At 52.0% G+C, this 14,145-nt stretch overlaps 1 protein-coding gene across 2 annotated transcripts in view; it reads left to right on the top strand.

The window, feature by feature from the left end:
- The window catches only part of FIGNL2 (fidgetin like 2), a 51,208-nt gene that overhangs the window by 20,821 nt on the left and 16,242 nt on the right, over nt 1-14,145 (top strand). The window contains exon 1 of one of the 2 annotated variants that reach the window (XM_084610446.1): nt 1,832-2,264. The exons of the other annotated variant lie outside the window; for it this stretch is intronic. Within the exon in view, the coding sequence (XP_084466572.1) occupies nt 2,183-2,264 (82 nt within the window). The 5' untranslated portion in view covers nt 1,832-2,182. Of the gene's footprint in view, nt 1-1,831; nt 2,265-14,145 lie in introns of those variants that run through there. 2 annotated transcript variants of the gene reach the window in all.

Genomic DNA, 14,145 nt, shown 5'->3' with positions numbered 1-14,145 from the left:
GTTTTCCTCAGAAATTTTTTAGTTTTTTGACAAAAGCCTGAAAATATTTGTCATTTTTTTTCATAGGACCAAAAACGTCTCCTGTCCAGCTCTAGGATGAAGTGCCAGATCCCAGTCAGAGTCACAAGGAGTAAATCCGGAAGTGGTTGCGTTAAAAGCCAATTGACTTACTCTAGATTTACACCTACGTACCTGAGATCAGAACCAGTCCCAAAGCCCCAGTCAGTCTCCTGCTGGGATGCCCTGGGCCCTTGTTTAACCTCTTCATTTCTTTTTTGGGGCAATCCTGCCATCTTTACTCAGGCAAAATTTTCGTTGTCATTGTTGAGGGTTCCAGCTGCACGGCTTTATTGACAGACAGAGGATTTAAAGTGGCACCTTCAGTTGGTTTAAAATGTTCCAAGGGGATTTTTACTTTATTTTAAAACCGAAAGGTGCAGTGTGACCTTGCTTAGCTGAGTGTCAGTTGTCCCTGAGCTCTCGGTTACCTGAAACAATGGCCTCTGAGCTGTCTCAGTTGCAATGAAAACTACCTTGATTAGCTGAGCATATTCAGTCCCCTGCTCAGTGTGTTTTCAGTTAATCAGACTTGCACTGATTTAGGACCCATAACAAGAGATTCAAGGGGACTTGGTCACCATTCTGTTATCCCCCGGCCACGTTACAAACCCAGCTCCATTAGATAGAGGAGAAGGGGTTTCAACCGTGTTCCAAACCTGAGCAAGTGCCTTCAGAAGGTGACAAGACCTGCCGGTGCCAGAGACTGGAACCTACACTACAAACTAGAACCATGTTGTACCTGGCTCAGGGGAGAACTGTGGTGCAGGCCCTGGACTCCATTGTTGTGGAGTAGATGGATGCTGAGGTTTAGGGAGGGTTGCCAACTTTCTCATGGCACAAAACTGAACACCCTAGCCCTGCCCCTTCCTGAGGCCCCGCCCTGGAGCTGGGGACGAGGCCTTTGGGGTGCAGGAGGGGGCTCCAGGTTGTGAGGGAGTCTCAGGGCTGGGGCAGGGGCTTGGAGTTGGGACGCGGGCTTACCTGAGGCAGCTCCCAGTCAGCGGCGAAGGCGGGCTAAGGCAGGCTGCCTGCCTGTCCTGACACCGCGTTGTGCGCGCCCCAGAAGCAGCTGGCAGGTCCGATGCTATTAAGCGGGGTGGGGGGAGCAGGAGGCTCCGTGCGCTGCTCTTGCTGGCTGCAGGCACTCTCCCCACCCCCCCAGCTCCCATTGGCCGGTTTCCCAGTGCGGACCCGGTGCTCGGTGTGGGAGCAGTGCACAGAGCACCGTGACCCCTCTGCCTAGGAGCCGGACCTGGTGGCCGCTTCCGGGGCGCAGCGTGGTGCCCCAGGACAGGCAGGGACTAGTCCGACTTAGTGCCGCTGACCGGACCTTTAACAGCCCAGTCGGTGGTGCTGACCAGAGCCACCAGGGTCGAAAACCGGACACCTGGTCACCCTAGGCTTAGGGCTTTCAAAGAGGTCTGGGGGAGTTTGGTACCCTGAATCCCGCTATCCCTGTTTTGTGCTTCTAGTTTTACCAATTCAGCTGAAGTTGTCAGGCGAAGGGAGAGACACTGCAGCGAGTAGAGTGAGCAGAAAGGTGTGTGTGCGGGGGGGTGTTCCACAATAGGAAATGTTTGTAAATGCAGAGAGGACTGGAGCAACGCTGCTGTTCTTGGGAGTTGGCATTTTTCTCATTCTTTAGCATTCACACGCACACGCTCTCTGTCTCTCCACACGGCACTAGACCCCACCCCCGCCTGTTCCAGAGCAGATTTCCCGCTGGTGTTATTTACAGCCCATGAAATCCAGGTCACTCCCCGCTCAGAAGCAACCAGCGTCCCACTCTGGGAATGCTCCACGGACTAGCAAGGGCCCTGCTGAATGACTGCAGCTCTCTGCCCTGCTAGGAGCTCCAGCGGTTATTTACCATGCAGGAGTACGTAGGCACTGTGTTTCCTCCTCTCCGGGCTCAGCGAGAAGGCCAGCGGGGGCTGCTCTGAACCAGAGGCCTGTGAGGGACAGGCTGGAGTTCTTGGTTCGAGCCCCCACCGCTCTTGTGCGGTGGAATGAAGCCAGCGCTGCAGGACTCTGCTGCTGCCACACAAACCACTTTCCCAGACACGCCCTCAGTGGTTCCTTGTAGTTTGAAACGGTTTAATTGGAGACCTGGAGGGTGGCGATGTGGGCCAGCCTGCTCCTGAATGGACTCGTCCCTGCCCGGGAGCCCAGCTTTGAGGGAGGGAGGCAGCACTGGAATGCAGGTAAATGCCTCCCGCTGCACACTCCCCATGGGCCTAGCCATAGGGCGGGATTCTGCTTCCAGGTCCAGCCTCTCTGCCCTGCTCCGGCTGCAAGGGGAGAATTGCCCGGCGCAGGCCTGCTGTGTGTGACCCTGTGCTGCCCTCCCCCACAAACCCCTTGGCGGGGGGCATGACAGGGCACACAGGCCCCTCGCATGGTGCTACAGAGGCCCTGGGCGGCTCAGGGCTGCCACGGAGCCCTCCAGAGACTGCCACCAGTTAGAGCACCTCCAGCTGTCATTTAAACCCGGGGTCATTCCAATCCCTGGGGCATCCCAAGGGCACAATGGCGGCTTAAAGCCACTTCCCCAGGACTGCTTCTTGAAGAGGGCCAGCATGGCATTGTAGCGTTTAGCACACTGGGCCCCTGGATTCTGCTCCCAGCCCTGCTACTGCCCCTGGCTGACCTCAGCCAGCTCACTGAGGCCTGCATTTGCAAAAGTATCTGCCAAGTTAGCTGGCCCAACTGGAGGTACCTGGGGCCGGTTTTAGCAGGGCTGAGCACCCACAGCTCCAGCTGGCTTAGTTTGGAGTGTGGGGTGGACACCTGAAACAATTTAGAGGTCACTTCCAGAAACGTAGGCCTGAGCTGCTCTCTCTGCCTCCATTTCCCATCCGTCCAGTGGGGATAACCCTCACCTGCTTCAGTCTGTGCTTGTCCGGGCATCGTCAGGCTGCCCTGTGGAACTCAGCCTGTTCTGTAGGGCAGTACCGATTCTGTTCTATCCAGGTTCCCACGATAGTGGAATCTGTCTGCCTTCTGGCCATGCTCGAAGGGGTGTGACTAACGTCTGTCCTGTATGGGTCATTCTCTCTGCCCTCCACTCCCTCGTGGGAGGATTGGGTGGCCCAGTGTCTTGTTTTGGTGAGGTCTTGGCTCTGTGAGAGCCTAGAGGTCTCCTGCTCATCTCCTTCAACTGATGCCTCAAAAGCACATGTCCAGGCAGAGTCGCACATGTCCAGTCTAATTCTGTGGAGCTGAGTGAGCTGATCTTTGAGGACTTTGCCAGATGCTCAGAATCCACTGTGCTTTCGATCTCACGTAATGCGATAAGTGGCAACCTTGTTAGCACATGTCTGCGCACAGCGGATGGGTTTAGTTCTGTCCTGCTTCAGGCTGTCAGCATAGCAATAACCTCGGAATCTGTGGGTGTTCCGTGGTCTGTAGCTGATGATAATATTTTAGCTTTTCAGTTAACAGCCTCTTTCATCCTGAATGCCCCCTACAAACTGCCATTAGAATAATGCAGTCTCACTGAAATGCATCCAGCTCCGGGGTGGAGGACAGCAATTCCTTGCCGCACAGCATGCTGGACAATAGTTTGCACTCCAGTTGCATGTCTTGCGAGAGACTCTCCAAGAGCTTTGCAGAGGTTAGCTGAGCCTCGCAACACCCTGTGAGGTAGGCGGTATTGTTAGTATCCTTCCTTTTCTTCAGATGAAGAGACTGAGACCCGTAAAGAAACTTGCCCAAGGTGGCGCACAAACTCAGTGGCAGAGCTTAGGAATGGAATCCAGGACTCCTGACGCCTGGTGCTCTGGCTGCTAGATGTGCTCTCATTCTCCAGAACGGAGCGTGGGCAGGAAGAGAAAGCGTGGGCAAGGGCACTGAGGAGGGCATGGGAACTCCTTAACGTCCACCTGGAGCAGGCAGCCCCTTGGCTTTTAAGGTCTCACCTGGATGATTGACACACAAGATGGAAGGGCCAACCCAAAGCAAATGCACCGCGGAAGTCCTGCTTTCAATTCCGTGTTGAGGTCTTACATAGTGCAGAGGCCTGGTGCACAGGTGTGAATTTCACCCACGATTCATTGCATGTCACCAGGCCTTTTCCTCCCTGGGCAGGGCGTGACCCCTGTGGTTTTGGACAGCCAAGGAGCATGTTGGGGCTAGAGGGGGATCTGTCCACTAAAGACCACACCCTTCCTTTTATTTAGTGATAACACTTTGATCATTTGTTTCCATAGCAAGCAGGGCACTGAGATGCCTTCAAGCCACCCCCATCTCCAGGCTTGAGAGTGACTGTGGCCATGTGCCCCCAGAACCCCAGTCTGCAGGCACAGATCTGCTCTCCTTTATTCGAGTCCTGGCTGCTACACGTGGTTCCACTCACAAAGTACGAGGGGCAGTTCAGGAGGCTGCTTGGACCATTCTCAGCCGTCTCTGTTAATAACACGAGGAGGCGAAACCAAGAGAACCCGGCGCCTCATGAATACGGGGAAGAGGCAGGGGCTTTGTTTTCACCCACGCCTGCGAAAAACTCAGCACCTGTTTGTCAATCCAGCGCAGCGGGTAACTCACGAGGTGGCTGGAGGACAATGGGAGTGTTTCGCAGTGAAATGCAGAGGGAGTAGATTCCTCTCCTGCCCTCCCCCCAGCCTTCATAACTGTCCCCTTCATTCAGGCATCCCCGTAATGGAGGTTTTCCGCTGCTCCTGGCATATGTGTTCCACATTGTAGCAGTGCTGGCTAAGGACACATGGGAGCGAAGGCTTCGCGGGAGCGTATTACCCTCCGCTGAGCCGCTCAGCTGTCTCCAGTCAGAGTGCTGCCGAATTGAATTATCGGTTTAAATGACATAATTGACTCAAGGAAAGGCACAAGCTGACCCTGCAGAACACACATGGGGGGGGGATATATATACAATCTGTCCTGAGCCAAGGGGTGACCTGGTGATGTTGTGGTGGGTAACTCGCACTTGCATGTGGTGCTCTTCTCCAGAGAATCTGGAAGCATTTTACAAACATCCGTTACGCTTGTAAGGCAGGCCCCGGTGACGCTTTCCCCAGTGTGCTTAGCCATGGTCAGTCAGCAAGCCAGTAGCAGGGAGAGGCTTAGAACCCAGGAGTGCTGAAGGCCCCCCTGCTGTAACCACTAGACTCCACACCCATCCCAGCGCGGGCGATAGAACCCAGGAGTCCTGACCCCCAGCCCTCTTGCTGTAACCACTAGACTGCACTTCTCTCCCAGAGCTAGGACTAGGACTCAGGAGTCCTAACTCCCCGACCAAGTTAATTTTAGTTCAGTGCCTTTGAGAGGCTTGGATGAAAGGGCCATCCATAGACATGCACATTTTTATTACCAAAAACATCTGATCAGTTGAGCTGTCGGTTGCAGTTACTGCAAGGGTGTGGAGTCTGAACTAGGCCATCTCGGCACAGAGGCTGTAGCAATTTAACCAAATCTGTTCCTAAACCGATTTAGTGAGATCAGGACAGAGTGTGTAGACAAGGCCGTGGGGACACACTGCAGCTGAGGAAGTGAGCTGTAGCTCACGAAAGCTTATGCTCTAATAAATTGGTTAGTCTCTAAGGTGCCACAAGTCCTCCTTTTCTTTTTGCAGCTATTTAGTTGTTCATGAGGTTTCTTGCCTTTTTAATTCCCAATGAATTTCCAAGGTGATATCCCCTATTCCTTTGGTCCCTAGTGCTTGCAGGTGAAGATGTGTTCTCGTGCATCTGTCGCTTCGTCAGGGTGGGCTTCTCTGGGTGTAGCGTGGTCTTGCGCCTGTTTTTGAAGGACTTGCTGGGCTTACATGGCTATGACATATGTCAGGAAGGGTTGGGGGTTTTTGGTGTGAGGATATTTTCCCCATGAAGGATCCATTCTGTGGTATCCTCCTGCCTGTGCCTGCTATAAAGTTTCTGCCTCTGGGATAAAATTAACTCCTGTCCAGAGGGCTCCAGCAGAGCTCTGGTTTGAGGAGTAAGCAGGACTCAAATGGTGCCTTGGCTGGAGGACGAGAGAGAAAATGACTTGCCCCAGGGCACGCAGCAAGTCTGTGGCAGAGCCAGAAATAGGATTTAGATGCCCTGACTCGCAGTCCGGCACTAGGTCATGCCAGTGCCTATGGATGACCTGATTCTGAAGGGTGCTGGATTCCCACCGTGCCCACTGATAACTCAAGATCGTACTGAGGAGTGGATCCCTTAGTCACAGTTGAGTGCTCAGCATCCCCCTGCTCCCTCGCTGTGTATGGAGCGTACAGGAAGACGTGGCTTGCAGTCTAAGCTGCATGGTTCGGAGAGACAGTGCAAACTGTCCAGTGACCACAAGTTGGAAGTCTCAGAGCAGAGCGATGGATGTGCCTTTGGAGGGCAGTTCTTCTGGTTTAACAATCGGCCCAAGAAGCCAGTGCCTCAGATAGCAGCTGCCTGTTTTGCAGACCCAGGAGATTTACGTAGTTCGGAGATGCAACCAGGCTGCTTATCCAAACGGCCAGCCCTCAACTGTCTGCAGTCTAGCGTCTAGGCCCCGTCAGGAAAAAGGGGTCAGGAAAAAGGCCCGGGGACAGATCCTTAGCTGGTGCAAATCTTCATTGTCATCAGCAGAGCTACCTCCATGTACGCCAGCCGGGAGCCTGGCCCCTGGAGATGTAGCTAGGCACTGGTGCCATTCTAACCCCATACAGCGCACGCCCAGGGGTGCTGCCCTCTGGTTCTGTGGACAGCTCGGTCGTTGTGCAGATTGTGTGCCAATTGGGTTCATCTGACCTGCTGACCTTTTTATGAGGCCACGTCTGTTTGGGGAAATTGTTTTGCTGATTAGAAATGGATTTTCCTCTCTCTAACTTAATCCTCTGAAATGGGGTGTTTGGGGTTAGACCTTGTGCATCTCGGGCATAATGTCAGATCCATGCCCTGGGGATCTCGTCTCGCTTCAGGGGCTGGAATGTCCATCAAGGGATACCGTCCTCAGGCGGATCCTGGCCCCATCAGAGTCCCTGGAACTGGGGTGGCCTCGCTGGGATCTGACAGCGAATAAAATACTGCATCTCCTCCCGCCCCTTGCTCAGATTTCTGTGGTTGCCCCATCCTAGAGCCTCCTGCAGTGGAGTCCCCGTCCCATGTGCTGCGGAGTAACCCTGGTGGCACCAAGAGACGTGGGTGAATCAAGAGGAGTGTGAGTTACTGCCCGGTCCATCGGGGAGACTGCACCGGGATCTGCAGGCAGATCGCTCCCAAAGCAGAGCTGCCAGCCAGGAGCATAGTGCAAGACACATGGGGGTGGAGAAGGTGCCCTTGCCCTACTGGGAACAGGGCATGGACACACTTTGAGCTACTGGGCCAGCCTGGGAAACCTGCTCTGCATTCAGTAACCGTCTGTTAGGAGCCATTCCACCATCTTTCCAGCCACATCCCATCCTGGTGGGGCTGGGAGGGTGGCCAAGTGAGTGGCACAGATCTGGCCATGCCAGCTTAACACCGCTCCGGGTTTCCTCTGGTACTGAAAATCCCCAGCCGCTCCCTTCAGGCAGTTTGCCTGCTGCATGAGCAATGGGGCGGGCTGGGGACGGTGAGTCAAGCCCCCGGCATTGTCCTTCATGTGTGTCGCTCCTAGAGAATCTGGAACGCAGCTGCATCGGCTGAACCCGCGCCGTGTGGCTCTGTGACGTTGCGTCGGCTGCCTCCTTGAGCCATGCCGTGCAGGTCTGGGTGCTGCTGAAGCAGAGTACTCGGGAAAAGCTCTGTGTAGACAAGGCCTCTAGGAACTGGTTTCCTGCTCCAGCCCTCCAGTCAAATCCTGCCCTTGGAGACGCATGTGTGCGCATGGTGGCCATTAGCTGATCTGGGGACTGCGCTATCCAGCAGCCGCGGTCTTAAAGCAGGCCAGCCGCAAGCATTCAGCGTTAACAGCTACCAGGCATCTTCTCTTTCTGTCTCCCAGGGCAGGAGGTGCCGAAGCTGCCCCCGCTGCTTTCAAAATAGGGCGTCCATGGGACGTAAGCGCAGCCTGATCCTTGTCCTGGTCCATCTGCACAAGCGGGGTTTCGGCCCCAGTGGGGCATCATTCTTTCCTCAACATCCTAACACCCCTCTGTGCCCTCCACAGTCTGCCTGGTGTCTACATCCCACGTGCTTGCCCTGGCTGTAATGTGATCTGGGACAGCCTCGGTATCTGTGTGAACCTGCCGGGACCCGTTTCCATATGAATTGGGCTGCTCTTCTTTGATACTTGTAACTTACAGGACTCTCCAAAGCCTGCTTGTAAATAACCGTGAGTGAAAACTTGATACCCAGAGCAGTGCATCTCCCAGACTTGATCTGCTGCTTTCCTGATGGGCACTTCCTCCCGACCCATCCATTTCAGCCTTTTTTATATTGCATCTTGTCAACTGAGCCACGCCAGCCCCACCCAGCTGGATTACCTGGGGTTCGAGGCTGAAAACTGCAGAGTTCACAAACTTCCTGCGGGAAAATAAAAAGGAATCAGAGCAACAGCCAAATAACAAACGGTCACATGCCTTGGGGCATGCTGTATGAGAGAAATCTGTAATTCACAATGAGACCTTGCACGTCTGAAATGTGTGCATTGACAAACAGGAGGAGGGCATTGTGACCCTCTTTAGTAACCTGGCCTGGTCAACTTTCCTCTTTCTAATAATATTTAAAAGAACCTTGCAACATCATGCTGAAAATTTGCCAGCCCAGACACAGTCTGCTTGCCTGGCCTCCAGCAGAATGCACACCAAGAAAGTCATTACATGCCTCAGGCAAGTGGAATTTTGCAAAGCAGCATTGCAGGGACACACTGGGTTAGACCCAATTTTCAGAGTCTGCTTCTCCAGCATATTAGACCAGTTTTATGTTTCTGTAACAATGTTGACAAAGCAGTTATACCTGAGTAAAGGATTGGGGCCTTGTAATTTGGGGGCAGATCCTCAACTGGTGTAAATGGATGCAGTTTCATTCACACTAGCTGAGGACCTGGCCCTTTGTGTTTCCTGTGTGGTTGGGATCCCAAACTACAGCATTGGGCTTGTTTAGGAGAACCAGGAAATGACAAGTGACGGGGAACAGCGGGGCTGTTTTGAGTCTTGCTTATCCCAGTGTGACTCTGCTGATTTCAGTGGAGTTACTTCTGATTTACACCAGTATAAATGAGAGGCCAATAAATCCCAGTGGGTTTAATTTACCCTCTTTTGCACTGGTGTAAATCTGGAGTTGACTCCATTTCAGTTGGTGGAATTGCACTGATTTTATACGAACACAGTATTGTACATTAACTTATCAGTCTCCTCTCGTCCAGTGAAATGTTGCGAAGTGAGCAAGTGGCACAATGGTGCAAGCGTTCGCGGCATTCCTTTCAAGTGCACGTGACCGGAGACTGCAGATTTACTTCTCACTGCTCCGAGGGACTCATCTGTCCTGAGCTCGTGTGTCAGGTTCCCAGTGAAGCCGCGCCTGCGTCCGATGGAACTGTTTGGGCTAAAGCTCGCGTGAGTTCCGCTCCAGTCTGAGGTACAAACAAAGGAAAATAAGTGATTCGTGACACCTCTGCACTGCTAACCCCCAAGCATCTAAAAATTACGAGGCAGGCTCCAAAAATCATTTTGCAAACCAATAATAATGTTGAGGTGGTTTTTATTTGCATCCTGGTTGTTGAAGCACAAGGGTTTGTGACCTTAAGCCTTGCCCCACCACTAGGATGGCTAGAAAGTTTCTTCTTAAAATTTTAAAGAAAAGCTGGAGTTCTCACAATCACCTGAGTCCAGAAGGTGGAGCTTTAAGAAATATGCCAAACATCACAAGAGCTGGCGACACTGACAACTGATTTCCCACATTTTTAATTCACTTCTGGGGGGATTTTTTCCCACCTCGCAGTCCAGTTTAAAATTCTGGAGCTTGGAGCAACATTCCTAAAATTCATTATTTATTATTTCGTTATTGCTTTATTAACAATCTCTGTGTATAATCACCAATAGCTTCTAGTCCTGTGGATGTCCCAGATGAGGCCCCCATCCCCGGTTCTGCATGATCTCTCGCTCTCTCCGGGTTACATTTAGCTCAGATTATCTGGTCTCAGCCTGACAGATGGGTGCGGCTCAGCTGCCGATAGTCCGAATGGATACATATTAATTTTTCATTTGCCGGACGGATACTGAAACGGCACAGATGGGAAATGGCCTATTGGTCAGTCTCCATTTTGTAGTGATGTCCAGCTGCTCTGCACTTGATATATGAGTGGGCAGAGTGGACATTACAGAGCCCTCAGCTCACCGAGAGAGCCCTGTTCTGGGCAGTGGCAGCTCCTTGGGGGTGATTGGAGTTAGCCTAAATCCTTTTAACATATGTACGTTGACCCCGCTTTGATTGGAAAACCATCCTTTCCTTTTGTCAACATCACTTAGGAGGGGGTGGAAAATGCAGGAGACAAAGGAAAGCAGCTCCCTGATGGATTTGGTGAACAGGCCAAATTTGTACCTCGATATCCAGCATTGTAAACCTTGGATTTCATTTCATAGCAACAGACCAGATTGCAAAAAATCAGCTCCCATGACTTGGATTTGTTATTGTTTGGTTTTGTGGTTTAACATCTAACCTCTCCAGTTCTTTCGCTAATGTTGTCAGGTACAACTTACAGCCGTATATAAAAATAAAACACAGTACTCTGCTCTGTTCACCCCCAATACTTCAGCATCCGTTTTGGAGCCAGATGCTCCATTGGTATAAATCAGAGAAGCTGCCATGACTTCAGTGGAGTTATGCCGATTTACACCATCGGAGGTGCTGACACCATGTCTGCAGAATACTGAGGAGTGTGTGTGTTTTAAATAACAGGTTTATCTTTATTTTCCTTTATCTTCTGGGTGATTGTGGAGGAGACTGTGTGCTGTAGTGCTGGTGAAGAGGAAAAGCTGAGTGCAGAGATGAAACTTTGAAGATACACCTCCATGTTGTAGGGGAGGTAGAAGAAGGCGGTGGTGCAGTTTTCATACTTGCAGTTATGGATAAGCGGCCATTAAACACGGGACTTTATTTTTTCAAACAAACCTGAAGACTGTTAGGGCGTTAGGATGAAAACACATGGCTTTTGCACATCCCAGCCACCCGTTGGCTTGAGGAAATGCTTATAGGTGCTGGAGAGATATTGATGGAAAACATTTCCTTTTAATAGACTCTGGGACAGACTGAAAGCTTTGCCCTTCTGCAAAATTCTTTAAATAATTAAAAATTCTGCTCTCATTTGCCCAGGTGTATCTCTGGTGGGCTTAGTGCCAATAACTCCTCATTTACACCAGCATGAGTGAGGACAGAATCAGGCCCAGGGTGTGAGTGAGTTTTTTTGCAGTGGTGCTGGAAATGTATCCATTTTTAAAACCGTTGCTAAGGTTTAATGATGCCACCCGCTAGCTGGGTGACCTTGGGTGAGTCACTTCCTCAGCTCCGGAATGGGTTTGTAATACCAACCTGCCCCAGAGGGGCGTTGTGACGGTTAGTGCATCCGTGTGTGTAAAGTGCTTTTAGACCTCAGTCGCCACAGAGAGCAGAGCGCTAAGGCATTGTGTCAGGTCACGGGGCAGAGGCTCTGTGGTAGCTGAGCCCTGCTTACCGCTGGAGAGTTACCCTGATGCAGCTGCTACAAGACTTGGCAATGTAGCTAAACCAGTGCAAACACCTAGTGTGGACACGCTGTACGGGTGTAAAATGGGGCTTATGTTGGTATGTCATCACAACAAGCTGCACTGATAGGACCGCGATAGGACTTACTAAGGGCTTGTTTACCTGGCATGTTACTGCATGACAAGATGGTGCATTGTAGATTCACACCCTGACTTACTGCACAGTAACGGGCCATGTAGACAAGCTCTTAGGGTTTGTACGAGCCTAACTGTGTAGACGCATTTACATCCATGTGAATTTCTTTCACGTAGGTGGGGCCAAATTCATCATGTTTTGTGGGCGCTTTGCTAGGCAGCTGGTCACGGATCTCAGATACCATGGTGATGAGAGAACCTGTAACAGATCAGTGTTTAATGTGCATGTGCCCAGTACAGGGAAAGCCAGAGAACCAGGGTTTGTTACCACTGTAAAGAAATGCTGCTCGATGATTTTGCTCCATTTGCTTTTGGGGAACAGGAAGAAACTAAAGGCTTATGGAACTTGCAGCACAAATCTTGCTCTTCCACCAGCACATCTCAGGATGGGCATGGCCTGTTCCCAGCTCTGGATGGTCCGGCACTAGCAGAGAAATTAAATCATCTGGTGCCCTGTTCATTTTCTGGGCACTGTTTGGGTCTAACATTTACATGTTAACTGCCCCAAACTCCAGCTGGACTCTTCCTGTTTCCTGTATGGTCCTAGCGGTTCTGTAATCCTGTAAACATGCCCTTTGCCACCCCAGATTACACCAGTGGGTCAGGGAGTCTGGCATCTTGCCTCGCCGCAGGATGTGACCTGGGAAAGAGAGAATCTCTGCCCTGCCCCTTTGTAATGCCATAAGCCAACTGATGCCGTGAAGCGGGAGCTCTGCTTGCCCTAATTGATAGTGATTAGTTTCATGAACTCTTTTTTTTTTTTTTAACCCTCCATCTGGGGAAGCTGGTTATTTCTCCTGCTGCCTGATTTGCAGGGCTGTACGCTGTGTTAGGGACTGGAGTTTGCCAGGGTGTTGTGTTCCAGCAGAGGAGCGGGATGTTTTTCCTCCCCAGAAACGCTAGAGGGAGCAGTGGGCAGGCTTTCCGGGAGCTGGACTGGTTTTGCAAAGCGGTGAGGGGTGGTCACTAAAGGAAGATCATCAGAGGTGCACGCACACCAGTCCCCTTTTGTATCTCATTCCTAGGTGATCTTTAAAGGAACTCATGTCCTGTGTCCGTCCCCGCCCCCCGCTCAGCCAAAGGCAGACTGGATTCAGATCCTGTCACGCTGCAGATTCTCAGCTCGAGGGGGATTGCTGTTCTATTTCCCCCCATCTCTGCCTTCGGAGTCTGCACTGAACTAGTCCCTCACCATGCTGCTAAGGGCTGCTGGGTAGCTGCAGGCTGAGGATGTGGTCGCTCCTGGCCATTGAAGATCCCATGGCACCGTTTCTTAGTCAGGGCAGGGCATTAGCCCTAGTGGCCGCGCTGATTTCATCCTGTTTCTTCAGAGGGGGCTGCCTTTCAATGGTGGGCAAAGTGGTCCTTCCATAGCCCTCCCATGGGGCGGTTGCGAGGTTTCATTCACTGTTTGCAAAGCCCTTCTGAGACCCGCATAGGCCACATTTTATTACTAGTGTTGTTTTGTGTGCGGGCTGCTCTGTCTCCCCCGCCCTGTGGAATATAATCCCTGGTGCCTCTACTGTTGGGTAATCAGCGTTGCCTGCTTTCCATTTCCCCCCTTCATCTTCCCTGGGGTTTGCTCCCCTCCCTTCCCCCTCCTCCTCCGATGTCACTTGTTCATTTTCATTAGAAACGCGGCGCTCCCAGGTTTCAGCTCAAGGGAACTGTGCCTTCTCTTGGGCTGGAGCTGGCAGCGTTGTGCCGATCCGGTCACTGGACGTCGCATTGCTCTTCGCGGCATGAGAGGTTGTGTGCTGCAAAGCATCAATAGGGCCTGATCTTTAGTCAGTGTGATTAATGTCCATGGAGCCCCACCAGTTTACCCCAGATGAGGATCTGGGCCCCCGTGGGTGTGGGTCCAGTGTGTGCGTTCACGTTCTGTGCAGTGTACTGGTGTGGAGAGCGTGTATTGTATGTGTGCACAAATATTCATCTTGTGTGTGCATGTAAAAACCCAGGCTGGGGATACAGGCTGTTTGTTAGCTCGTCTGAGGTGTTTGCAGTGCATGTGCCTGCATTGTGTGCCTTCCACCATGGCCGGTTGTCGCTTGGGCTGGACAGAGTGAATAAAGCCTCGTGGCTGTTTGTGAAATAACTCGCCCAGGATTTTCCCGTTTGGACACAGAGGGCTGGTGGATCAGGGCAGCAGCCCGAGCTGAGCAGTAAAAGGGGTGTTGGGGGGACAGAGCGCTCCCCACCTCAAACACTGAACAGTTGGACACTCTGCTGTGCACCCTAGTTGTATGAAGTTAAAAAGCCCCCTAACAAAAGCCCCGTTCAGCGTTGCTGCTGAATAGATT

This window comes from Lepidochelys olivacea, assembly GCF_965140295.1.
Source record: "Lepidochelys olivacea isolate rLepOli2 genome assembly, chromosome: 20".
Lineage (NCBI taxonomy): Eukaryota > Metazoa > Chordata > Testudines > Cheloniidae > Lepidochelys > Lepidochelys olivacea.
This window is presented reverse-complemented; position numbering and strand designations above follow the sequence as displayed.